The sequence below is a fragment of the Stegodyphus dumicola genome, chromosome 8 (assembly GCF_044657685.1).
Source record: "Stegodyphus dumicola isolate Sdum_Otavi_A_Nest chromosome 8, ASM4465768v1".
In the NCBI taxonomy this organism is placed as follows: Eukaryota; Metazoa; Arthropoda; class Arachnida; order Araneae; family Eresidae; genus Stegodyphus; species Stegodyphus dumicola.
Window position 1 is genome coordinate 57,354,179 of NC_140775.1, and position 27,369 is coordinate 57,381,547.

Here is a 27,369-nt window from a genome sequence, read left to right on the forward strand (position 1 = left end):
CCTTACAAAAAAAATTACATCCTTTTTTTCAATACCCTGATTGCTACATTTCATTGCCTGAGTCTATTAGTTTAACACTTTGATGATTAGGGAAATGAGCAGTTTTCATTTACTTAATTCGCGCAGCATTACGAGTAAACAGTAGTCGAATGTGGCAGCTGTTTTCCCCTACCGTTCTTCTGAAAAGATCACCCTTCTCTGGCAATGACATACATAGCTCCCCTCAAGCATTTAAAAATTTTTTTTAAGTATTTGTAGCACATAAATAACAGTTTTTACATACTTTGAAATAATTAATAAATGATAATTATTAAATAGTAAATTATAAATATAAGACAAATATTAAATTGAAAGGACTAAATAAACACAACTAATGTAAAACTTTATGAAGCATTTAAATACAGTAATTACCTAAAAATCTTTTTGTGTGTGATATATATTATCACACACAATTATTATATTTTGTGTGTGATATATATAAACTAAATTAACCAGTAAAACTAAATCGGCTAGGAGCGTGAGAACTTGAATCAATTTTACACCACTGTCGAACACTCGAAAAATCGTCTTCTGAGCTTGATATACTGTGAACAAAGTCTTCATCAGACTCAAAACTTGATAAGCTTTCTGTATCACAATCATAATCATCATCAGAATTATCTAACTTTCGCTTTTGAGCCATTTTACTTTACAAACACCCTAAGAAAACGTGCCAAAATATGCATAAAAAGAACAAGGTAAAAAAAAATTCCCCCTTCATTATGAAAATTTCGTGAGTAGGATTCCTTTTTAACATAATAAATGCAGAATAATAATGGCGAATGAACTCAGCTCGTCAACGCGCATTGGGAAAAAATTTCACTACGCGAGTTGTGCTTGTTTCTAACCATTTCGGTCGAAATCTTGTTCCCGAGCAGAACTCGTGTGCGCTCATTATGAAGCACGATTCGATTGCCAGCTGAACTCGTTCGTAACCATCAAAGGGTTAAATGGCATTTTCTAATGCATGTAAAAGTATGCTTCAATTTTATTCTTCTTTAACTGATTGTGAATAGTCAAGTCTTTTAAATTTTGTTTTTAATATTGAATTATTGCTTTAAATTTATACATAATGGCATTGATAGTCATCATTAATACTGGATTCATTTTAAGTGTTAAATTACATTTTTGGATACATGTAGAATAAATATAATTTGGAGTCGATAGACCTTCTGCTGTTAATGTACTAAAAGACCAAAAATTATGAAAGTAGCACTGAAAAAAAGACTTTTATTATTTTTTAAGGTATTTCTCTTATTTTCTTGGCATGCCTTCATGGTGTGGTGGTCTGCATGCTGGGCGCGTATCCAGAGGTGCACAGTTCGATTCCCGGCGAAGGCATTGCTAATTTTTCATCTTTTCTGCTTCCAAAAATATCCTAATGTCTCTACAGTGGTGCCCGAACTAAAAGGGTGTTGGATGATGGTTCTCCACATCTAAGATTTGACGACTGGGTCCTCTGAAAACCTCAGTTGCCCTTTAAAAGGGGGAGCATATAAGGCATTTCTCCCACTTTCTTGGCATGCCTTCATGGTATGGTGGTCTGCACACTGGGCGTGTATCCAGAGGTCCGCGATTCAGTTCCCAGCAAAGAATTGCTAATTTTTTATCTTGCCTGCTTTCAAAAATATCCTAATGTCTCTACAATTTTTTCAAAATAGTAATGCTTTGAATTGCAAATGTATAGGGGTTTTTCATGAAACATCTAGCATTCATTTCTGCCTACCTTGATTGTTCATTCAACATTACTAGATGCAAGGGTTACCTGAATTTGAATATAGTGTAAGTATTGCTGCTAGGAAGATGGGTCATATAATTTCAGATATTATTGATGAATTTGGTTGCTCCAAGTCTGCTGCAAAAAAAATTGTATCATGAATACCCTGTAAACATTTCCACTCATCAAAACTCATGAACAGGTTAATCATGTGCACTCAGAATTGAATGTATACTGGCTGGCTCAGCTGATAATGTGTAAGAAAAGTTACAATTCATGAAATCACTCTTGATTATCATGCAAGCTCTTTGTACATGTTGGAAAGGAATGTTTGTCACTACATGCACTTCATGGAACTAGGGAGGGATAAACCATACTGTGTCAACTCTTGACAAAGTATCACTCTTAAAAAAGATTTCCAACTTAATGGGTACAGTACAGGTTTATTCATTGGGACATTTGAGGCGGGCATTCAGGAGCCCAGATAAGCTTGACCCAACCAGAATTTCTGGTTATAAATTTCGATAGTTGCTACTGCTGTGGCTGAGTTTAGACTATTGACTGGACATACTGCCTTGGTGCTCATTTGTTTTATTTTAATCTGACTGCCTCACCTTTATGTGCTTTGTGTGATGCTGGATAAGTCATAGACGCTGCTCCTCTGGACTTAAGAGTTTTGACTGTATTGGGAAGAAGTATTGAAGAGCTCATTACCTAATGACCTGATGGTCAAATGGCCAGGCATTTGATAAAGAAAATAATTAATGTTTCTGACTTTTTTCCTGTTTTACATATATCATTATCTGAATTTTATCTATTTATTTCAAAATTTATCTTTTTATCGCTTATTTTGATTTTATGCTGTTGTTTTTAAACTTGTTGTTTGTCTATGTGCTTGTGTCTCTGTGGAAATACTTAACATGTGTTTGGCACATATAAATCGCTATGGTTTTGTGTCAGAAAATCCACTGCTATGACCAGTTGTTTCACACTGATAGGCATGACAACACGTGATATGAACCCCAAGAAGTTATGGCCTGGTGTTCACAAAATGTAATTTAATTGAATATACTCTGGGATATAAAAATATTGTTAAAAAATCGTTAAAAAATAAATTGTTAAATTACAAGAATGAATTATGTGTATAGCTGTTAATCTTCTGTTTCTCACCGACCCCCCCTCCCCCACTAAAGTACAAAAGTAATATAAACTTTTTTCTTTCTTGTTTATTCTTGTTTGTTAAGTATATTCTTGTTTGGAATGCAAATTTAATTTACAAGCCTAATAAACTTATTCTCCTAATTAAACTGCTTAAAAATAACATTAAACTGTGTATTTTTATTAAGTACTTATTTGATGTTCACAAATACGCATGGTTTTTCAATGTTTTGCTTTTAATCTACAAGAATTTGAGTATTCCTCATAGCAATTTCTGCAGATAAAAGTTTCATTTCACACAAAAAATTACTAATCTTTCCCAAAATTTAAAATAAAATGATAAAGCTTGTATTTTATTGTGTTTCAACGTTATTTTATTTCTTTAATACAGTGTATCATGAGAAAAGATCTGATATGTTAGAAGTAAGGTAGAATACAGTTTGTATGATAAAGTGCTTTCATTTATTTATTTATTTTGGCAGATGATGACAACTGGCTTTTTACGGCTGTGCATCGTATTTTATTTATGGAAATGTAATGACATTGTTTATCAAAGTGCCAAAGAGAGAGAAAGAAACAAAAGTTAAAGAAAAACAACTGTTAGAGTAATCATGTTATAAAAGTGCTTCTTCTTTCTTTTTTGATATAAATGCGAATTTGGATTACTAAAGTATGCCCTGCAAGACTAAAAGATTAGTCCAAGACTAGAGATTATTCCAAAGCTAAAAATTTAAATTACTAAAAATGCACTCCAAGACCAACTCTTCCCCCAAAAAGCTTCAAGAAGATATCCAAATAGGATGTATTCTGGTAAATGTGCAATGAAAAAGAAACAAAATTTCAGAAAGTGTTTTACTAAAGAGCTACAGCTGCATATAGTGAATAAATCAATAAAGCTTTGGCTTACCCCTAGAGCCCTTATGGAAACTGTTATTTAGCTTGACATTGTCTCATAATATTTGACCTGTTGTGGAATATTTTGCCAAACTGTCTCTAATTGTTAAGGAAATGCCTTTCATAAGACCCCCAGACAAGCTCTTTTGGGTAAAGATCTGGTGATCTAACCAGCAAGGGAAGTTTAACAAATATGAGACAGTCAGTTGAAATTTCTTTCATATGTGGCTGATCATTATTCTGTTAAAATTAAGCTCAAGGTGTCTCAAAAGGAAGGGTGACAGAATAGGTCATAGAAAATCGTTGGTGTATTATCCTGCTGCAAGAATGTCATGGATGGCAACCAAAGCGGTCCAACTATCATGAAATTGCACCTTAGACTATAACTTACTGCTTTTATTCTCTGTGATACATGATAGTGATTGTGGTCATTGTGGCTCAAATCAAAGTAAGATTCATTCCTGAAAACCCTGTCATTCCAGGTTAGATGAGCTCAGCATTGCTGCAAATGTGCTTTTAAATAAATGTACATAGATGATGTGTAGTCAGTGCAGTGAGCATTATGAGAACAGATTCTATTCTCCGAGTCCCTTATTAATGGTCTTTGAAGCCACTGGTGTCCCAGTTACACTATAGATCATTGATAATGAGAAGCTGCAACAACTGCTCTGAGATACGCTATGGTCTCACTATCTGTCCACTGCCTTCATTGTGCAGTGCCGTAGTTCAACCATTCCTGCCATCATCATCAAATGTCAAGTGATCATTGATTGGACTTCCTTACCTCTTTAAGGGCAACTGCACGTTAGAAAGCTAGCATTATAATTGCTGAACATAAAAAAAAAAAAAAAAAAAAGATATATGCACTCTCTGTCAACCAGTTTATCAATGAAAATAGGATATCTTTTGTTAAATATTTCTCTCAGCATCCACACTCAGTAACTGATTGTATCATCTCCAGACCACTGCATAAAAACAGCCTCAAAATTAAAGAAATGCCTGAAATCATTACTAAACCATGTTGCAACAGAGATCTTCAATACATCTGGATGTCAATTCTGAGTGAAGCAATTCTCAATATAAGGCAATGAACTTGATCAAACCATCCATTCTTCTTCAAGTTGACGATGTAGACAGATTGTCTGCAAAAGCTCTTCCTTTTGATCTATGTTTAAACATTGTTTCAGCATATCAGCCTAGAGTATTTTATCTTATTTTTAAGTTCATTTTAAGTGCAAGTGCCAGTTAATTTTTTAGCATGTATTTGTATTTGGATCTGGAATTTTGTTACAATCAGATGATTTCTTCTTCATGTGTCAATTTTTTTGTCTTAAATGGTATATCGGGGATTTAGTGATTACACATTTGAATCATTTATATGTTTTTTTAAGCTTTGATGTATAATTTAATTTACAAAAAATTTTTTAATTTTTCTTATATTTTCAGCATAGGAATGATGTGCACAGGCATTCCAAAGATTTCACATTTTAATAAAATGCATAAATGTTATACATCGCATAATTTTTCTTTACACATAAATAACAGTAACAGACTAGAATTTTTGGAATAAAATTGTTACAAAAACAACTATAATAAAAACCATACATTCATAGAATTTAAATGTAAAAAATTGAGAATAATTAAAAACTGAATTGGACAACTTATGTAATGAATAATAAACTCTTTAATAAACTAGACAGTTATCAACTTTTCAGTTATAACATTATATAATCTGTATAAGGCAATATTTTATTGGATTTGATACTGTTTAATTGGAAACTCATATTTTGTATAAATTAAATATAATTTATCTCATATTATAAACTTAATGCTCCAATTCCTGTAGAATCTTATAATGTGAGCAATATGAAACTTTATATTCTTTTAAATGAATTATTTTTTAAAATTACACATTTGTTACACACATATCATTTCGTACACAGTTACTTTGTCAAATAGGAGATAAATTAATGGTTTTTAACAGCATATCTATAGCAGAAATATTAAGATCCTAAGACAATTTTAATCTTTACAGTAAAATTACTGAATAAACAGGGAATGTATGCTTTTTGTTATTGCACTTCTCTTACAAAGGTCTTAATGCATTAAAAGCATAACAGAATAAAATGTTATATTTCAATAAAAAATCTTCCTATTTCATTAATATTCAGTATAAATAATTTTGTCTTACAGAGTAAAGATTTTTTGAACAAGTCTCTCAGGAGCAAACATATTCAACAGCAACTAAAAAGAAAAAATATATTAAGATTTACTAAATAGCATTTAGGCTCTATATTTTTTCTTTTCAAGATTATGTGTAATCAAAAATTAGAAATTTGGTACTGTTATCTAAATCTATTACTAGGACAGGATTCAGAAGTGTGTGCATACATGTAAGTATGCACAAACATACATATTATAATGAAGGTAAAGAAATCTTGTCATTTTGGATCGAATAATCAACTTTATTAGTCAAACTTACAGAATAACTGGAAAACATTTTTAAGTGTGCGCATCTTCAAGCTCTGATATTTTATGTGTCAGGTTTCTTTACATTTCTAACTGGTATGTTGGTAGTGTAGCAACGCAAATAAGTTACAATACATACATTTTTGAATCTGGTCCCAATAACAGAAAAGTGCCAACATTTTTATTTTACTGGTACAGCATGTTCATTTTATCACCCAAGAGAGATTTTTAAAACAATATAATTTAAAATTAAACTCCCTATTTATAATAAATTACTTGCCTGAAATTAAAATCGTATATTAAGTTATATTAGCTTTTCCATCTAAATATCTAATTTTCTCCCAATGTTTTTCCTATTATGAAATGGGGATTATGCAATAATTAATATTTGTTAATAACTAAATTTGTATATATAAAATTAAAATGAGTACAGTTAACATCACAGGGACTAAAATCACAGTTTACCTTTAGCATAAGATTTTTGAAAATTGAAATAGTGGATTACAGAATTTTATATTGCCAATTTACAAAGTCATTTATTAAACACTTATTTGTCTGATTAAAAAAAAAAAAAATAGAATAACGTGCATATAACTAACTTTCGAGACAATGATTGCTTTTAAATGACAAAAAGTAATAGGAATACACGGAATCAGTTTTTCAGTCTGTTAATAAGTTGAACAAATGCATAACTTTATCTTATGTAGAAGAGTTTTGTTTCCATGGATGACAACATAATAGTTTTTAACCTTTTCCATGAAAATTCTTTAAAGCTGATCCTGGACAAAATGTGCATATGTATAAACAATAATGCTATATTATTTTCATAATGTAGAGAATCACACAATTAATATATTTAAAAAAAATTCAGAAAAATTAGCATTGCATTGAGAAGTATTAACAAATGCATTGAATGTAATTAAATACATTATTATGGTGGTATTTCATTGTATTAATCATTTTTAAGATGCTAGAACATATTTTTTACTTTTAAACTTTCACAGTAAAATTGAATAGAATAATGTACTCAAAAAGGTTAAAAAAAATTCAAAAAAGGAACATTATGCAAATAATTTAATTTCAAATTGATGCAGTTACAAGTAACAGTAAGAAAATAACAAATAAAAAATAGTCATAAATAAACTAAATGCAACTATCACTGTAATATTTTTAAAAGAAACCTACATTCCAATGAGAATGCATAGTAATATTAACATTATAATACCTAATAAGTTACCTTCATTTCTGTTTCCCTGTAATTTGAATCTTGCCCATTTTTATTGTTGTCTCTACTACTCCTTAAGCCTCAAAATCATCCATAAATAATTAGAGGTGGTGAATGTGCAACTGACTCGATGAAATCGTAAACTGAATTTTAGTTTGTGTTTGCTTTGCTTTGTTTGGTTATTTCTGTACTAGGCTGGCATAAAGTTCAACAGTTAGAAGATAAAATTTGGACTGACCTTTGCAGGTAGTTTGTGAGGGTTTGCCTTTGTTAGTAAGATGAAAACAATCACTACGTGGACAAATCCATTTTAAAATTTATGAGAGGTCATTCTTGGAATGTTTTAGGAAGGAGAAAATTACATGAATATCTTTTTTAAGTTTTAGAACCTGTCACTAAGAAGCTAGGGCAGAAATACAATATATTGTATTATCAGCATTGATTAAATTCCTCATTGAATTACCCATTTTAAATTATTAATTCAATTGAATTTTCTGTAAAACATATTTATCTTATTGATATTTTTCAATAAATTAACATAAATTATTCAAAATCTTAAGATTTTTTCACGTATGACAACTAATTTTCTATAATCTTTCTATAAAGTGTTTAATAAATAAAGTAACAGATGCACTCATGTAAGTTAATAGTTAAGGAAAATGAGAAAAATTCATTATAATTATTCTTAAGAAACATACAGGATGGTAAAATTCTTTCATTTGAGACAAAAACAGTTTCCTAGCAATATATTTTCATTACTCATTAATGTCTAGTTCAAAAGCAGCAATTTTTATTTTAATTTTTTTGTTTGTACTTCTACTTTATATCGTTTATACTATATATCCAGGGAAGATGGGACAACTCATCCTCGTGCTCAGAAAACCAGTCCTGGACAATGTGAGCTGTGTGAACAGGGGCTTTGTCATCTTGGAAGACACCATCACCATCGGGGAACAAAGTTTGTACCATGGGATGAACTTGATTGACCAAAATGTTCACATAAGTCTTGGCAGTCATGTGCCCTGACACAGTTATCATGGGGCTAGCAGAGAACCACGATATGGCTGCCCAAACCATAACAGAACCCCTGCCATGTTTCACTATTGGCAACAAGCAGTCTGTATTATAGGCTAGAGATGGCGTTCTCCAGACGTAAACTCGGCCAGAAGTGGGAAACAATGTGAAAGAAGACTCGTCAGACCATATTACTCGCTTCCACTGCTCTATATAGTCCAGGCTTTCTGACTTAAACACCACCTTTTCCTGTTACGGGCATTGGCATCACTGATGAGTGGCTTCTCAATTGCAGCACGGCCAGCAATTCCCCGTTTATGAAGCTCCCTTCCAATTGTTTTGGTACTCACAGGGTTCGGTAACACAACATTCATTTCTGCAGTAACTTTTGCAGCTGTGGTCTTCTTATTTTTCATCACAATTGCCCTTAATGATCGTCTTTCACGATCACTCAGGACACACTTTCGTCTGCGCTGTGATTTAGCAGATGATGTTTTTCCGCTTTTCAAATATGCGGAATAAATCTTCGATACAGTACCTCTTGAAACACTAAACACCTCGGCTACCTTGCTTACAGAAGCACCTACCATACGTGCTCCAACAATTTGCCCACGTTCGAAGTCTGTTAACTCTGACATAATGCAATGACAACCTCACATAACAGTACTCCGACAACAACTGAACTGTTTAGCACATTTACGAAGTTGTATAGGTGGCGTCAGTAGTCAAAAACGCCAGCGCCACCTACATATTTCATTAAAATCAATCTTTCTTTTCAAACATGCATTTCACAAGGTGTTTCCATATTTTTGTCCATCCACTGTAAATATTATATATTTAGTTTTTAAGATAATATAAATATTATATATTTAGTTTTTAAGTAGAGACATTAGTTTTAAAGATGAGGTATAATATTTCAGAAAAAATAATAATCTTTAAATATTATTACCCTTGTTCTTGTAGGAGGTCCATAAGGTGTGAAAAGTAATTGCCACTGTGGGATACCTAAATGTGCTAGGGCTAGTCTGTAATATGAAGCAAAATCTGAAGTTAAGTAATGAAAATCAAGTGCTCTATCTAGGAACCAAACTGAGGGTTGTTGAGAACTACTATCACCAGATGAATCTGTATTCATGGAAAGACAAGTGATGTCTGATATTAGTTATATAACATAAGCAAAGTAAAATTATGCATTTTTTTAAATCTGTGACATTTAAAATATTTATATTTATTACCTTTTCGCTTTGGATAAACAAGGCATACTTTTCCAGCTCCTTGACAGTGATCTAGCACAAATATTTTGCAGCCATCTTTAAACTTTGGTTTTACATGACCTTCACACAATTCTAGAAATGAAAATGAATTTAAAACAGTAATATTCTAAGTTAAAAACTGCAAGTATTTTTAAACACAATCTAATAGAAATTATCAGTTTCAACAAACAAACAATTTTAAACACTAATGATGTATGTTAGATTTTATCAGCAACAAAATAAAAACAAATATGAATTTGTGAAATTTATTTAAATGATACTGATGCTTATTTATTATAAAAATTTCATCAGTAATAAATAAGTACAAAACTAAAGCCATAAGTCATTTTTAAAAAAAAAATTAAAGAACTATACTATTTAATTACAGAAATTTTAACCAAAAATAAATAATATAGAAGATGTCATATAATGAAATTAAAAATTACGACTTGCATACTTATGAATAATACTGAAGCTACCGATCAAATGCATACTGTATGTAATTTGCATTTTATAGAACATTTTGCAGAAATCATGGTATACAGGCATTAAGTAGGATGCAAAGTATCATATTTAAATAATAACAGAGTTTGCATTCAGCATCGTAAGGTAAGAACATATGCTATATGTAAGACTGATTCAGTTCTCTTTTTCATATTAAGCAGTCTGCATATATTAAGCATAATAATGTATATAGTCTGCATATAATTTCATATATTAAGCGGTTTGCATTACAACGAAAGCAATCTAAATTCATTATTTATGATATTCTCATACAGTTTTTTCACAGTGGACTTAAGTTCATTTTATTCAGAAAGAATTTATACCAATTAAAAAATTAATAATACATATTTCAGTCTAAAAGTATTTGCTCGCATATCATTCCCAACCCTAATTTTATCACTCGAAAATCAGAGTTTTTGAAAAGAATTCAGCCAATTAAAAAACTTACTAATAGATGTACTAATATTATTGTGTTGTATATTTCAAAAAAGTCAATTAGTCAGTGCTATTCTTTACACTTCCACACTATACATTGCTACCCATTTCTCATGTATAAATAAAATTTCTTGTTATGCTGCACAATTTAAATCTGAAGGAAATTATTATGGTAAAGGCATAAAATAAGAAATTTTGAAGATACCTAAAAACAAGTCCATTTTCTAACTTCAAGGTAGAAGTTTAACCTTTTAACTTTCATGCCCAAAATAATCTCGGGCACAGTACTGGTATTCCAAATACTCGGGCTAATTTTTTTTTAGTGTATCGTATTGTTATACCCAAATATATATCGTGAGAAGTTAATTTCGGCTTCAGTTCAACGGATGGCAGCATTTTACTGAAGGTTTCAAAGGACAGAGGTTAAAGTTCAAAGTGCGTGCCATTTTTTGATTTTTTTGACTGCGAGACAAACATTTCATTTTTGAAATAAAAAAAAAATTGACAATTTATGCACCCAAATCATCAAAATAACTTGACAGTTAAAAGGTTAAAGTCACATAAAAGTCCTAAGTATGCTGTTAAGAGCCAAATAAATTGTTTTACCTTCTGTGTCACTTTCAATATCCAAAACAGTAGGAAGCTCTGAATTTACACTTTGCCTTTTAGGTCCAATGCTCTTCAGATGACTCAAACGAGCTACCTCAATTACACCACAAGGCACAGTTTCACCTAAATATCAAAATAATTATAATCATGAACATGCATGAAAAAGAAGAAAAATGAAAAATGCAGTACCTCTTTGCTTCCAAAACCATTTTATCTGCAAACCATCTGTAGCTAAATAGAAATTCTTCAGATCTTGAGGTAAAGTGCAACCATTTTTCTAAAAAAAATGTTCAAACAATAACCTTTTTTCTCCAAAATAGTATTTAGAAATTAAAGAATATTATATAAATGGCAGAAATTTATCTATAAAATTATATATAAATAAAAATCTGTAATTACTTTTCAAATGATTCCTGTCTACGGGAAAATTTCACACATTTTTTATGCATCACTTAGCATTTTAATGCATATTATTCGAATTTTATTCATATATTACACATATATACAGTATGTTAAATAACTTATCTCAGATCAGATAATTTGCCGTTGTTTAACATTGAAGATCTTTAAAGCTGCATTTATTGATTTTTCTTTCTGTTGATTCAATTGCTGCATTAAATAATTTTTCACAATAACTTGCTACTGCTGATGTGAATTACCGAATGCTAATAGGATGATACCAAATAAGATGTTAATGGGAAAGTACTGAAAGAGTTTATTAGAATATTAAAAAGCATCGAGGGCAGACAAGCTGTTTGATTAACCTATAGATGTGAATTACTTTAAAAGTGCATTAGATGTTTAATAAATCATATTTTTTTTAAATTCATCTATTTAGCCTTCCATATACATATCCATTCAGTTACTGTTACTTGCCATCTTTCACATCTGTAGATTTTCTTATATTTTGCATTTACATATTTGTTTTTCTCCCCAAAATAATTCAATTAAGCACCTATTCCGTATTCTCTGTACAGTACGAAGTGCGAGATCCGGATATGTCAGAACTTCGGATTCCGGATAAGGATTTTTTCAAATATTAGATGCTTAGATCTAGTAAGAAGAGATGTAGAAATTATAAAATTAGAAATATGAAATAATTGAACATTTATGAACTTTAAGGACTCAAAATTTGCAAAAAAAAAAAAAAAAGCTCAATGGGGTTTTTTTTTTTTTTTTTGCTTTACTGAACATTTCTTTTCAATGTAAGTTGTTTGAGTTTCTTCATTTTTGTGGTAATATTTTTTTCTTTATAGGTTGACATAATTTCTTGTTTAGTTACAAATTTGTATTGTTCAAGGTCCTGTATTTGCTGCGTCAAGAATTCCCACCAAACAGCCAATCGGATTTTTTTCGTTCTAAGCAACCTCTTTGTCACTTTCTTCACTATCGGCAGCAACATTTTCTGGATTTAGAACCATAATACAAATTTTACTGTCCATTAGTTGATTGGGGCATTGTCATCGCAGTGGAAAACATTTGTTTTATCATTTATTACTTCTCCACATTTCTTCACAAATTCCATTATTTGGAAAATTTCGATTTTTATTTGCGACATCTGAAAACTTTCAAATTTGTGGCTATCACCATAAAGCTTAGCAAGCATCCGTTATACACTATTAGGGATTAAAGACATGTTGTTTTGCTTAAATTTTCTTTTGCCTCTATCATATGCTGAATTATATCAGTTAGTTATTCATTATACTTACACCTATTTCTCACACATGCTTACCTGAATCCGGAATAAATAAATTCCCGCATATACTTAAGGCTTATCCAGGACAGCTGATTGGGATTTTGCAGCTCGGAGCAGTCTCTGCAGGTCCTAAATTCTGCTACCATGTTCCTCCCTTAGTACTAAAAATTTTGCTGCCTCAAAATTTTGTATCCCAGTGCTTTCCCTAAATAACTTAAGATTTTGTCATCCTTTTAATTCTCCCGCATTCTAGGCTTATCTGAGTAACAAATTGGTTGTTCTCAATTCAAGAAGCACTAAATATAATCTTTTAGCCTATGTTATATTTACAAAATTTATTTTTTGCATATGGAAAAAAGTTTCTATTTAATTTCTCCTTGTCAACACATACATCAATGTTCAGAGTTAGGATAAGTTTCCTAAGGTGTCGTGAGTTGATAGTCATACAATGCTGAAAGAAAAAAATAATAAATAATGGTTCTCCAGTTTGACATGTGGGTTATGTTTCGGCGTAAGATGGTTTGATATACAGATATATGCCAAGCAAACCGACTACTACATTTAATCATACAGGCTTATGCTAATAAATGATTGTTTCTTCAATATGGAAATATTTTATTTAGTGCCTGAGTTAAACTAAAAATCGAGATCCTCCACGTGTTTTATTATAAAAAATATCAAATGCGCATGTGTAAAGCATATATTTCTTTTTTTTTTTTTTTTAAAGGTAGCTGGTGATACAATTGAGACTTTTGATTATTTCGTCATGACTTTATACTGTATAAGAGAATTATCAAGTTTACTCCACAACTTAACCTTCCTGAACCTTGGAACAATGATTAAAAAGTAATCAAAAAGCATTCACAGAGTTATTGCTTTTGACAAATGGCTGAATACATCTCTCAATAAAAAATTATGTTAAGTAAGAGTTATCCAGAAAATCGTTTTCTTTTAAAAAAATTCTTATTTTTTTAATTTAAATCTCATACATTATTTGTATGTAATTAATGTGCGTTTTTATGCGTTCATTTGTTTGTATGTAATTAATGTCTTTATTACTGAATATACTTTATGGGGTAGATAATGGATCCTACCATGGAATGTCTTACATGGGAAAGAAAATTTATCATACAGTTGGATATTGGACTGTAGTTAATGAATAACTGCTGCATTAACAACAACAGTCTAATATACGAGTTTTTTTTCTCTCTCTCTCTCTGCTTTTCACTTGTAATATAAGTTTTCAAAAAATTTAACATTCAAATATCTCCAATAAGATATTTTTAACTTTCAAAATTTATTTTACCCCAGTTTAAAAATAAAGGAAGCAATCAGTTACTTAATGCCTCTCTGTGCTATCCCTTTAAATATAACTGTTTTCAAACATGTAAAATTTTTTTTTATCAATAGAAACACTGCACATTTCTGGAATTTTCCATAAAATCACTTGTACAGCTCTTCTCAGCATTGCAGAGCACAATCACGAGTTACACTAATTTTCCCCCGGCCGACAAAAATTCTTTAGTACCTTCTAATTCTCGAAATTAGTGGGAGGAATATATGGTTCAAGTTACACACGAGGACCAGATATGGTTACTGTTACAGATAGGGATCCATTACAGTTATACAGGGACTGAACTGAAATGTCACCAAGTTTGGCGATTTCTCGCCAAATTTGGTGACAAAATTAGTCGGCAGAACCAGAGCCATTACACAGTGTTAAATAGACTTGCATGTATTCTTATTTTTCTGGCAAAGCTTCATCTCTTTCAAGCATTTCATGTTACATTATACAGAAATATACAGCTTCATGTATAATTTCACTAAAATTATTTACTTATATACAAAATTCGTAACAATATACAGTGAAAAGTCTTTAATCCAGACGTCCATAATCCAGAATGATCTATAATCACCTCAAAGCTACAAACTTTCAAAAACAAATACACAAAAAATTATACAAACCGGACCTCAAAGCTACAAACTTTCTGCGCATGCGCATGATACCTTTACGCATGCGCATATGTGTCTACGCATGCACGTTTAATGTATAATGGACGGTATAAGCTAAGCTAAAATTATCTAATTATCTATTTCAGTTAATGTTGCAGATTGCATTGTTCCTTAATCTTCTAATTGGATCAGGCTTATTATTTTTTGCACACTGTTAGAGCAATTTTATAAAAGTAAGCTTGAACTTTCGATTATGTCAAAAAGAATTTCCGATTCTGGAGCTACCAAAGGATCTACAAAGCGAAAGCATGTTTCTATGTCCATCAAACAAAAAGTAGAATTACTGCCAAAAATAGATAAAGGCATATCCTTTGATTCTCTTATCATTCCGAAATATGTTTATCAATTTCACACTGCTCTGCGGGAGGGGGGGAACGTTGCGCGCAATGAACTGGAAGTTGATCTGTCAGCACTATCCTTATCTTCAGGGCAGATGTTTTTATTTTATTCGGCTTATAATTCCTTACTAAATGTAGTATTTCATCTCGATGTACTCCGTCTTTGCTATGATTTAAATCAAATTCCTCATCATTATAAATATCACGAATACACAACAAATAGTTTTCTGGTTGCAATTTTCTAATTTCGACTATGCGTAATGTATGCATTACGCATGCGCCAGTTGAAAGAAATGTTTAATAAAGTAAACAAATAAATATAAAGCTTTTTTTTTTTTTGTAAATTTTGATACCCTTTAGATCATAATTGCTTTTTATTTCATAAATTACGGTTTATAATTTCTGCATGCCATCTTACCAGATTTAGACTGATGATCTATAATCCGGAATCGCCGAAGTCCCGGCGAGTCTGGATTAAAGATTTTTGACTGTATTATTTGAGAATTTCAAAAAGCAATGAATGTATTTAAGTTTAAAAAAAAGAAAAAAAGGAGGATAGATGTTTGAAGCATTTTAGTGAAAAGCTAATACTGAATTTTGAAAATTCTCAAAGACGAAACAGATATTGGTATAGAATCTATAACTTTGTATTCTGTCACATCTAATTTTCTAATTTATGCATAAATAAAACATAAAAAGAATAATAACCAAGATGAAGATAATAATACGGAACTCATCCTAATAAAATTAGATTTCATATATTACTCTTTCAGTCTCCTAAAACTTGACATGATCATGAAATAATCAATAAAGGGTGCAGACTAATAAACAAATTTCTAATGTCTCCAAATCATAGCTATGAAATTGCTAACTATTACCGCCATCTATTCAGAAACATAGCAAATATTTTATATGTAGGAAAAAAATCCATGAACAGTAAAAACATAATGGAACATTTGACATTCAAATGTCCCAAATCCAGTTATGCATGTTATGAAACATGCACAGAGTGCATGTATGGGGTGGATCAGAATAGAGCAGGCTGTCAGACACAAAAGGACAGGTGCTTGCCAAGCATGTAAATATAAACTGGTTTTTGTCAAAATATTGTTGGCCGCAGGCAATGACTTGAAGACTCACTCAACAAGGGCATATGCATTTGAAGCATATGCAAGTTCTACAAAGGATGTATCACTGCCTTCCAGGAAGCAGGGTGGTCATATCACCAAATAGCCAGACATGACTGTCGAGGTAATGAAAGAGCAAGACGATATTGTGAGCAGTGGTTCCAGCATGCCATCTATGAGTAGGCAGAGAGCAGTGGCAGGTCATGAAGGACAAATCTGTGCACAGATCCAGCTATACTCATGTCATTATGGAGTGGCTCATGGCTCTTTGGCGATTCCGGATTAGGTATTTTTCCGAATTATAGATCATCAATTTAAATCTGGTAAGATGGCATGCAGAAATTATACAATTTAAAATATGAAACCGTAATTATGAAATAAAGAGCAATTATGATTTAAAGGGTATCAAAATTTACAAAAAAAAAAAAAAAAAAAAAAAAAAAGCGCTTAATATTTATTTGTTTACTTTAGTAAACATTTCTGTAAATGTAAGTTGTTTAAGTTGCTTCATTTTTTGTGCTAATACTTTCTCTTTAATTCTATAAACAGACATAATTTCTTGTTCAGTTACAAAGTTCCACTGTTCAAGTCCTGTAATTGCTGTGTCGAGAATACACACTAACTTGTCAATCGAAATTTTTTCGTTTTCAATAACGTTCTCTGTTACTTTCTTCACTATCGGAAGCGCACATGGGTAAACGCTTTACTGGCTTTACGCGCATGCGTAAGTTTGTGGCTTTGAGGTCCAGATTATAGATCATTCCAGATTACGGACTTTGTACTGTATTATGAATGGCTGATTGTGGACTGCATTGCCGGCACTTCTTATAAAAGCCCAGCCATTTCCATCATATTATAGCCAATATTTGCTACAGTAATCATGCCTGTGGAAAGTAGCAGTATTGGAATTGTATTGCTTTTAGCAACAAATCCAGATTCTTGCTTGACTTGAAAGATTGCCACAACTATATATAAAGGCAGCCAAGCCAATGCTGCTCACCCCATGTTATTATGGAGTGGCATACTTCCATTATGTCTCATATTACTACATAGAGTGTTAATACAAATCACATCCGCTCAAATTTAGTCATCCTGAGCACTACCTTGACCAGCCTATGTCAATGATATCTTGCAACTTGTCATAGTACCCATGCTGCTGAGTCTGCTGGAGACTATTTTTAATATAAAGAATGCTTCTCTGCATGCTGCACATGTCACCATGGACTTTACAACAAATGGCAACCCTGTCAAGACCATACCAGTCACCCAAACTTTCTCCCACTGAATATGTTGGCTACCAGCTCCAACCATTGCAAAATATGTCTGACCTGGCTGCATAATTATACTGAATGTGGGAAAGAAGCATTAGCCATTTGAATGCATCGATGCCAGATTACATTTCCACATGTATCAGTGATAGTCCTATGCCAAATTAAGCTGTTATGGTTCTGGACTACTCTTCATGCAATAAATGATGTTATCCGATTCTCCAACTGTTCTCATGTTTTCCTCATTGTCTTTCCCATATCCTAGACTACTCTGATAGCAAAGGGGTTACAGTTTCCTCGTGATCCAATTCTTTTTCTAGACATGTGGGTGTTTTTTTTCGGGGGGGGGGGGGGGGCTAGGATGTATATGCATACTTAGAATCCTAATACCCAATCTTCTCTTATTATTTGTGATATGTGTATCAAGCATATCAGCACAAGATACTTGCTCTCATTTCTATATAATTTAAATAAGCAAAAGTCAGTCTTCTGAAATGAATTGTATTATTTAATTTAAAGCTAAACATATAAGGCTATCTGACAAACTTACATTCCAGTTTTGACTGAAAGGATCCCAAAGAAAAGAAAAAACTGAAGATCTTGTATCCCTCTTCTCCCACTAGTAAGCTCTCAGAAGGGTTTCAGGCTCAACAGAATTTTAAATATTGATCTTGCACACAAACATTAGAATTATAAATAGTATTTGGTTTTTGTCTAAAGGCTCAAATTCATGTGCAGTTAACCCTCTTAACTATTATACCATACACAGCGGTACATACATCCCATAAAAAACATTTTCTGATCAAAGAATAGCAGCTGTCTTGGGCACAACTAATACCAAACCAAAAGAAGGTGCTGTGACTTCTTTCCTGCACTTATACAAATTTATACAGTACAGCAAAATAAGAAATACATTTCTTTCTTGAACACAATGCAAGTTCCTCATACTTGCATCGTAATAACATTCATGCATAACCATTCAGTAAGCTCTCTTAAAAAAGATTAACACCTTTATATTTTCATGTGCCCTATGACATGTTTTGATGTCCACATACATGCCTCAATGGTGATCACCACTGTCAAAAAATAGACTTCAGATCACTCATCTCATGGGTAATGGAAATAAATCTCTGTTCCTTTACTGTTTTCTTTCCATTCCTATACTACATATGCTATACTGAGTGAGTTTAGTAACTATTTTCTGCTGATAGTTAAAGTAAACAGTCAAAGAAACAGAACACGGAATGATTAAATCTCCACATGACTTAGATTGTTGAAATATTGAAGTCTACAGCAAATGCCAAAGAGAAGATTTGTCAGCCATCCCCCCCCAGTATAACATTAACCCTCTGAGCATTATGACCAGCTTTATCTGGTCATCAGAAGTTTTGCTACTTGGAATATATTAGCTTATAATTTAAGATATTCTGTTTTCTTACTTTCTTTAATAATGTAAATATCATCTTAATGAATGTAAGTTTATGAAAATACAGACTATAATATGTAATTAAACTTAATTAATAAATGCTGTTTTAATACCAGTCTTCATGATAGATCTAAACTCCTGCGTCGCTCAGAGGGTTAATGCAAAAGGATACAAAAGTCTTACTAGTTCAAGAAGAGAAGATGAAAGAAAGAAGCTCAAGAAAAGGTGAATAAAACTGTTGAGTACGATGTGATTACAAAATGGTAAAACTTAAAAATATGTGAAATTTATGATCATATTCATCATTCATGATTTGAAACTTTAACAATATTGTTAAATTGAGAAATTTGATATTGATATTTAAAATATTAATAAAAAATACTTAGACAAATTTTAATTGAGAAATTGATATTGACGTTGATAGAGTAGTCTAAGACTTCACATTCAATGAACTAAAGTATAACCTGGTTCAAGCACTTTTGTAAAAGCGTAAGTTTAAAGTATCGGCTGCAAGAGAATGTAGATGTAGGGATAATCACTTTTAAGTAGAGCTTGCTAAATTCTAAAAGTATGGGGCGAGTTCCAGAAACTTTCTCTAAGATTCAAAAACCCTCAACTTATACAACTAAAAGATAATTGGCAACCAGGCTCTTCGAACCTGATTCCCTAAATGTTTTCGTATAGATTTCCTTATTGATTTATAGAGAAAAAGCAGTATTTTTCTACTAACAGTATCATACCTAAAAGTGGCAAAATTTCAGATTTTCTCACCATTTAAAATTTTCTTAAAATAAAGCAACAAGAAAAATTATATAACATAGAAATAGTCATAACATACAAAGTAGTGCAAGAGTAAATAAAAGTAATATATATATATTTTTTAATTTCAAATATTCATCAAATAGAGAGGCAGATATTAATAATGAAATCCCAGATTTCTATAACTAAACTGAAATCAAGAAATGTAGAACATAATTATGCCATAACAAAAAACCCATTTCTTTCATGCTTTAAAAGCATGACTTACTAAATGCAAGATAAAATAAAATAATACTGATGGCTATTATACCTGACCAATATTTGCTCTATTTGGCAATAATAGCAAAACAGAAAATAAGAATTTAAAAAAATTATAATAATAAACCAGAAACTGTGGCACAGTTAGGGGTCAGTACTGAAAGCATTGTGAAAAAAATCTAACCAATAAAATTTACTTAGGACCTAAATGAACGCATAAAAAGAGCTAGAAACACTGCACATTTGATCATGCATTTGTAATTTATTTTTTGTGTGTGTTTCTTCCCTTAAATATACACAGTCACTAAAACTAATATTTCTGTTTTTATGCAGTTTTATTTAGTTTGGTTTCAGTCACTGTTTATTTAAGTCAAAACTTAAATTTTAACTTCCTTCAACAAGAAGATTTTCTTGGAAAGTTTATGCATGTATAATACTGTATTCTAGAGTTTTTTCTTCCAAATTTGATACATATTTTTTAAAATTTAGTCCTGAACATTTCTCACATATTATTTAATGGTCAAGTAAGTCATTACAGCATTTGATTTTAACTCTATTGTAAAGGTAAAAATATGACCTTCCAAACACTGATTTTTATTTAATGTTCTAGACTAATTTACCAAATAATGATATTTTTTAAAAAAATCATTCAACTGTCTTATTTATTACACAATAGCTGAAAATGGTGGAATTTTAAATAAAAAAAATTTATTGTTAGCAGCCCTTTGATTTTAAATAATGATGAGATTGGATTTCTAAAACTTTCAGAAATTTATATGAACAAAATGAATATCATCCTTTAATCATTGGATAGATGGCAAGCTCTTGAAGAAAAGATTACAGCAACTGTACTTTATTGCTATGTAAATTAGAGGGATTAGTTCCCTCAGTCAATATGATTTTCTTTTTTTAATTATTCTTTGCATTTTATAGATTAAAAAGCATAAAATAAGTTTTTAAGTAAAAGGATTTTAATTAAATGCTCTAAAGAAATTTAAGCTTTTATAATATTCTTGGTCATGCATAACTAAAAAGAAAATTTTATATAAAAATTACAAAACAGCATAATTTTAGTTTTAGTCACATACAACCAAGAATGTTACGACAGCTATAACATTATATTATTCCCTTTTTGGCATAATTAACTAAAACCAATGATTGAAAAACAAAATTTTTAATGTGGCATGATGTAAATTAAAAAAATAGGTACTATTCCGTTTTGATGACCGTAAAAAACCGCCAAATTATTGTTTATGCCAGTGCTGCCAAAAATAATATCTGCAACCCTAAGGCAAGAAAGGAAGTATATTAGTAAATAATTATCTAAGATCATTGTTTTAATTTAGATGAAAGGTCAATTTCATATAATACTTTTTTATTATTATAATTTATATAAAAAAGGCTCAACATAACTGAATGGAAGCATAAGAGTAAATAACTATTTCAGATCATTATTATAATTTATATGAAAAAGGGGCTAAACATAATGGATTCCTGCATCACTATTTTGTTACCGAGTTATCACTAAAGCATAATTTCATCTTGTTGGTTATTAAAACATAATTTTCTATAATGAATGATGGCTTTTCTTTGAAAAAATTCTATTGCAGACTTTTCGTCGTGTGCAATTCCCAAATTGTTAAATACATAGGATATCAAAAAAGGATTTAAAAATTAAACTAGTATTTCAAAGGTGTCTTAAGATATATAGAATTTCTAAACTTACGCAATTTGAAATCAGCGCGTACGCTAGATATGGCATGCTGTTAAATGGGCAAGTTGCTAGATTTGGTGCTTTTGCACAACGGTCCTCAAAACGGAATAGTACCAAAAAATACATTTTACTGTTCACATTATTTTATCAAATTTTATTACAGTCACTCCAGTATCTACTCAACATATAATGTAATTGAGTTATTGATTAATATTAACATTATATTTTCTTTTTATAGACTAAGTAGAATTTTTGCTTTATTATATTTTGATTTATGTAATTGAATGTCATACTACTAAGATTTATTTGCTGCTGATTTGTATAACTTCAAATAATTTATATAACTTTCAAGTTTATACAGCATTTGTCTAGAAGGCAAATGAAATAATTTCAGATGTATTAATGATATAGTCTAAATTTTATTACTTTTAAACCAACAAAAGCAATTTCAATTTATGAGTAAAATTTGTTATGGCCTTACAAACATTACAAAGTCCTATAATTTTGCATAGTTCACATGTTATCATAGGAATATTAAAAGCAAATACCTCATATTTGTTTCTTATTATTGTTTGCACAATTTGGCAATTTTTTACAGATGAATATGTAAGATACTTATCAGGTGCAATCTGGTGGTTTTTGCGAATTTTTTTTGAAAGATTCTCAAACTATTGGTATTTATTGTAAATCAGCAGACAGTATCAACATAAGAAAAGAAAACACGCTTTATCAATTTAAAATATAAATTTTAATTATTAAATAAAGATTACATGATACATTAAAAAAATACATTCTTCACTAAATCATTCTATAATTTTTTGTACTATTCTTCTTGTGTAGTCTATACTTTAGGGTACCCCTTGGATTATGGCCAAGTTGTTTCATTTATGGTAAACTGAGTATTTTATGGCGAATGTTTTGGAAACCCTATTATGACATGATTGGTTGTAATGCATGACTGCAGTGATTTTGATTATTGGGAAAATATTTTTTAAGGCTTATTTCTGCATTGGATGTTTGGTTAGGAAGCACATTGGTTATTTTGTGCTTACACCATAAAATGGTTCCCGATGATAAGATTAACCTGAAGTTTCTGTACAATTTGGAATGAATGGGAGAGAAAACATTGATTGACTGGTGTGTAAATAAAAATTTAAACAGCTTCATTCACCTCTCAGTAAATTATACAGTGACATTTAAGGATTTGGAAACCGGAGCTCAGATCAACAACAATATGGAAGGTATGTGGTATAAAATGGTATTTACGAAAGAAATGCCACCAGCAGAATGGAAGATATTTTTTATTTTTACTTTTGTGAATATATGATGGCAATATACAAATTCTAGTTCAGATAATTTTAAACAGTTTTTGGGTGCTTTTAAGGTATTCTACGTGCTACACATAGAAAACACAGAAATTTCTAAATAAGGCAAGTCGATTTTTCCTTTTTGTACTGTGCAGATTAGATAACATGCATTTTCATTTTTATGTTATTTCTTTGTTTTATTTTGATTTTAAATTTTTATAAAGTTTATTGAGATTATATTTTTTTTTTGTTTTGTTTTAATTATGTTTTGTTTAATTATTATGGGAAGGCACTACACATAAACAGGAATGGTGCCAAAAAATCACCAATTTTCGCCAAGAGGTACCTTGAAATAGTTTTTCCTTCTTCTTCCCAAGTACACAGCAATCTGTTTTCACTTAAAAAAAACATCAAAGACTCAACATTGCGCACACCTCAGCAACATTGGCTATCTACCAAATCCATCTTTTCAATGTTCCTTTCATAGATTTTTCGGCAAAATTTTCTATTCTTGCAGAAATTTTATCACAGTTTCTTCCATTGCTGGCAAATTCCACAAGCACTTACTTTAAAATTAAAATTAAGGCCAAAAATATTATGCTTTATTTATAAAACTAGTAGGAACTTCGCGGGGGGGGGACATATGAAATTGGTGATGTTTCTTGATTAAAGGACTGTTATGAGCACTGTTTCTATCAGAATGTTTATGTGCATTGTTGCCATAATTTGGCACATACTGAAAAGGCTAATCTTTGGAATATGGTAACAGGTAGTTTTGCGACATTTTGATAAGGCGATAAAGGTTACTAGCTAGGACTTTAGCAGTGTACATGGATAAAGTCAAGAGTGTGCGCAATGCCATTTTTGTGCAATTCTGGGATGTTTTTTTAAGTGAAAATAGGTTGACGTGTACATGGATGATACCGTGTATGTGCAATTCTTAAAGACGCGGTAAGCAGGGGGCGATTCTGCACTTTGTCCAAATTTCGCACCTAATCTTCGTCATGATTAAGCACTTTTGTTCCACAAAAGTTCTAGCATAAGCATAATTTAGCTAGCAGATTGTTGTAAAAAAATTTTTTAGTATTAAAAAAAAAAAAAAAATGTCTTTACTTCGTGAAAACAAAATGGCATCCAAACAAAAACTAGCAGGTTGCTGTAGCAGGGTTGGTCGCCAAATTTTCGTCAAAAAATCACCAAGTTACCATAATCCAAAGATTGACTACTGAAAATTTGGCAACTTCTTCTAAGGTGGTTGCGATAATAGTTAAGTATACATAAATACTATATTTCTAATTTTTATGATTAAGAGATAAACACTTAAGTAACACTGCAAATTACTACAGAAATTATTTAAAATTACCTGTTCCCATAATGTTATTGCAGCCTCTTGCACATGTGCTTTTTCTGATATAACTGTTGATTTGACACAAGGTAATTTTTCTGAAAAAAGAATTAAATAAATAGAGTGATTATATTTGTGCTGCTAAATGGCTATTTTGAGCAATAGAAAATATTATTAATTACTTTATGAGAGACCCACAATTATCTTTATTATGATGAATCACAAAATGTTACTTTAATGACAAAAATTATTTAATGCTGTCCAGTATTATAATGGAACTTAGATTTATACTTTTTTATATTAAATACTAGAACTACCAGAAACAAAACTTGGATTGATTACAGTGGTTTTAGAATTTGTACTAGGCACATTAAACTAAAAAGAAGGATGCTTCCATATCAGTATATTTGAACTGAAACTTTCTAACTTTTGTTCAACAAACAGAAAGTACATAAATAAATTTTAAAGTGTTTAAGCACCATGGTTTAAGAACTGTTTAAGCTTTATATAGTTAAAAAGTACTTAGTTTAAACTACTTAAGTACTTAAATAGCTTAAACAGTGCTTAAATAATATGAGCACTTTTGTTTTCAACTAATGCACAAATTTTTAAAATATCCACTAAATCTTACTTTTTTTTTTTTTTTTTTTTTTTTTGTTTAAAGATTTTTTTTAGTTTATTAATAACATAATGCAATATTAAAAAAACTCAATATATTATAGCAGTTATAAAATTATACAAAATTAATCAAAAATTTGTTATTTTTTTTTAATTACAGCATTTATGTTTTAGCTCTAAGATGTTTTATCAAGTTAAAACACGATGCTTTATTCAACTGTCATTGAATTAATTATGCATATTTCTCTAACTATATATATGCTCATTACCAAATCATGACCTTTAAAATGTTAATTTTACAATAAAAAGAAAACTATTAAGTGTGTAAAATTCAGCAGTTCCAGAATATAACTCAGTTAGACCTTTCTCCAAGTTCTTGTTAATACAAGAAAAATTACTTCTTTTTTAGACAAAGACAAAACATCTAAGTGTTCTTTCTTAAATTTGACCAAGATATGCAATTCTAATTTACTAATAATTACAATTAATTGAGGTCACTTACTGAGTACCTCCTATTATAAGATATATTTAATTTAACTGTACAGCTTGAGTATAGGACCCCATTGGCTTGGCGCACTTTTTGGATGGTTGTTTTTCTGGTAACCCAGCAAATTCTAGAATACTCCACTTCGGCAACCCTGTCGCATTCCCACCTGTTTTAAACTGGAAAGTGACATCTTCTTCAAAGGAGCAATATATTGTTGTATTCAACAAATTTCTCGAAATTGTAAGGGACATAAACTGGGCAGAGTATAGGATTTCTTTGTAAATTTACCATGATTTTGTAAACTTTACTAACTTTCCAGCATTTCTTTTATTTTTAATTTAAACATGTATTCTGAACTCCTGTTTTCAGTTTTATAACTTAAAAATTGCATTTTCAATATTGCTGCTTAAAATATGCCTCCATGTACTTGTGTATTTTCAAACTTTTCTTTACTTTTAATTTAAACATGCATTCTTAACTCCTATTTTCAATTTCATATTTTTAACTTAAACATGTATTCTGAGCTCCTATTTTCAATTTTACAGCTTGTAATTTGTATTTTCAGTATGCCTGCTAAAAATATGCCGTTATTTATTTATTTTCAGTTTCACTGTTTAAATATATATTCTAAATTTGTATTTAAAATTTTTCTTGTTAAAATGTACATTCTAACATCTATTTTCAATATTACTACTTAAAATGTGCCCCTACTTACTTATGTACCTTCAAATTTGCTGTTTAAACATATATTCTAAAATTTTTTCTGGTTAAAACGTGCTTTCTAACTTGTGTTTTCAATTTTAACGGCTTTTCCATGGCTTGGCGACCAAGCCAAAAAATCGCCAATGGGGTCCTATACTCAAGCTGTTCCAATTTAACTTCTGTTTATGAATAAAATTACTCTCTGTAATTACTTTGTAAACGTATGATAAGAGTTTCATAATTTAAGATTCGCCGAAATATCAAAATACATCCCATTGAACAACTGCATACATGGATAATTTAATAATTAAAAAAAATAGTAATAATTGTAATGTTCACTTCAATTATAGTGAGTATATATACTACATCATTTAATGCGTACCAAAATATTTGACAGTTCCTAATGTTAGATTTTCTATAAAAGCACTGCGATCCATTGTTATTTGTTTAAATGATAAATACTAAAATATTTAAGGCTTATCAATATAAGAAAATGCTGATTGTGAAATAGATATACAAAACAGGCGAGTTCACTAGATTTACATTTTCATATACAACACACACGACATCGAAGCTGCTAAAAGGAGCTGTAATTGCCATACATACAAGCGTAACCTTAGTAACGCTGCTAAATTTCTTCTGGATGCCATCTTTGTTATTACTACTACTGCACCGAAGCCAGAAAATAATAAAAACGCCAACTTATCTGAAATTCCAACCACAAGCTCCACTTTTTCAGAATTATTTAATTTAGGTTCATTAAAAACAATATGGACTGTTATTATAGAAGATCTCAAAACTATGAAGAAGCAAACTTCGCCTCGAAAATAAGTGCAATTGGGGACATTCTTGACAAAATTAGTAATTGCCTTTAATATGCCAGGTAATATTAATCAGAAAAACATCAAAATTCTTTCACGGCCTTTTTAACAAAAAAGATTAATTTGGCGATCTTCTTCTGGAACTGGAACCTGATGTAATTCTTATACAGGAA

General features: G+C 30.7%; 2 protein-coding genes across 7 annotated transcripts in view; one reads left to right on the plus strand and one right to left on the minus strand.

Annotated features, from left to right (window-relative positions):
- The window catches only part of Kdsr (3-ketodihydrosphingosine reductase), a 56,839-nt gene extending 47,221 nt beyond the window's left edge, over window positions 1-9,618 (plus strand). For 4 of the 5 annotated variants that reach the window (XM_035352347.2, XM_035352350.2, XM_035352345.2 and 1 more), the window contains one exon: window positions 3,397-5,317. In XM_035352347.2, coding sequence (XP_035208238.1) covers window positions 3,397-3,501 — 105 coding nt within the window. In that variant the 3' untranslated portion in view covers window positions 3,502-5,317. Of the gene's footprint in view, window positions 1-3,396; window positions 5,318-9,479 lie in introns of those variants that run through there. The other variant, XM_035352348.2, reaches the window with a different exon arrangement.
- The window catches only part of LOC118182964 (tubulin polyglutamylase complex subunit 2), a 45,167-nt gene extending 18,192 nt beyond the window's left edge, over window positions 1-26,975 (minus strand). Inside the window, exons 1-7 of one of the 2 annotated variants that reach the window (XM_035352351.2) lie at window positions 26,758-26,975; window positions 24,587-24,666; window positions 11,507-11,594; window positions 11,315-11,440; window positions 9,752-9,862; window positions 9,466-9,668; window positions 6,000-6,052 (exon numbers count right to left, since the gene is read on the minus strand). In XM_035352351.2, the coding sequence (XP_035208242.1) occupies window positions 6,000-6,052; window positions 9,466-9,668; window positions 9,752-9,862; window positions 11,315-11,440; window positions 11,507-11,594; window positions 24,587-24,666; window positions 26,758-26,812 (716 nt within the window). In that variant the 5' untranslated portion in view covers window positions 26,813-26,975. The remainder of the gene's footprint in view (window positions 1-5,999; window positions 6,053-9,465; window positions 9,669-9,751; window positions 9,863-11,314; window positions 11,441-11,506; window positions 11,595-24,586; window positions 24,667-26,757) is intronic. The other variant, XM_035352352.2, reaches the window with a different exon arrangement.
- Between the last annotated feature and the right edge of the window lie 394 nt (window positions 26,976-27,369).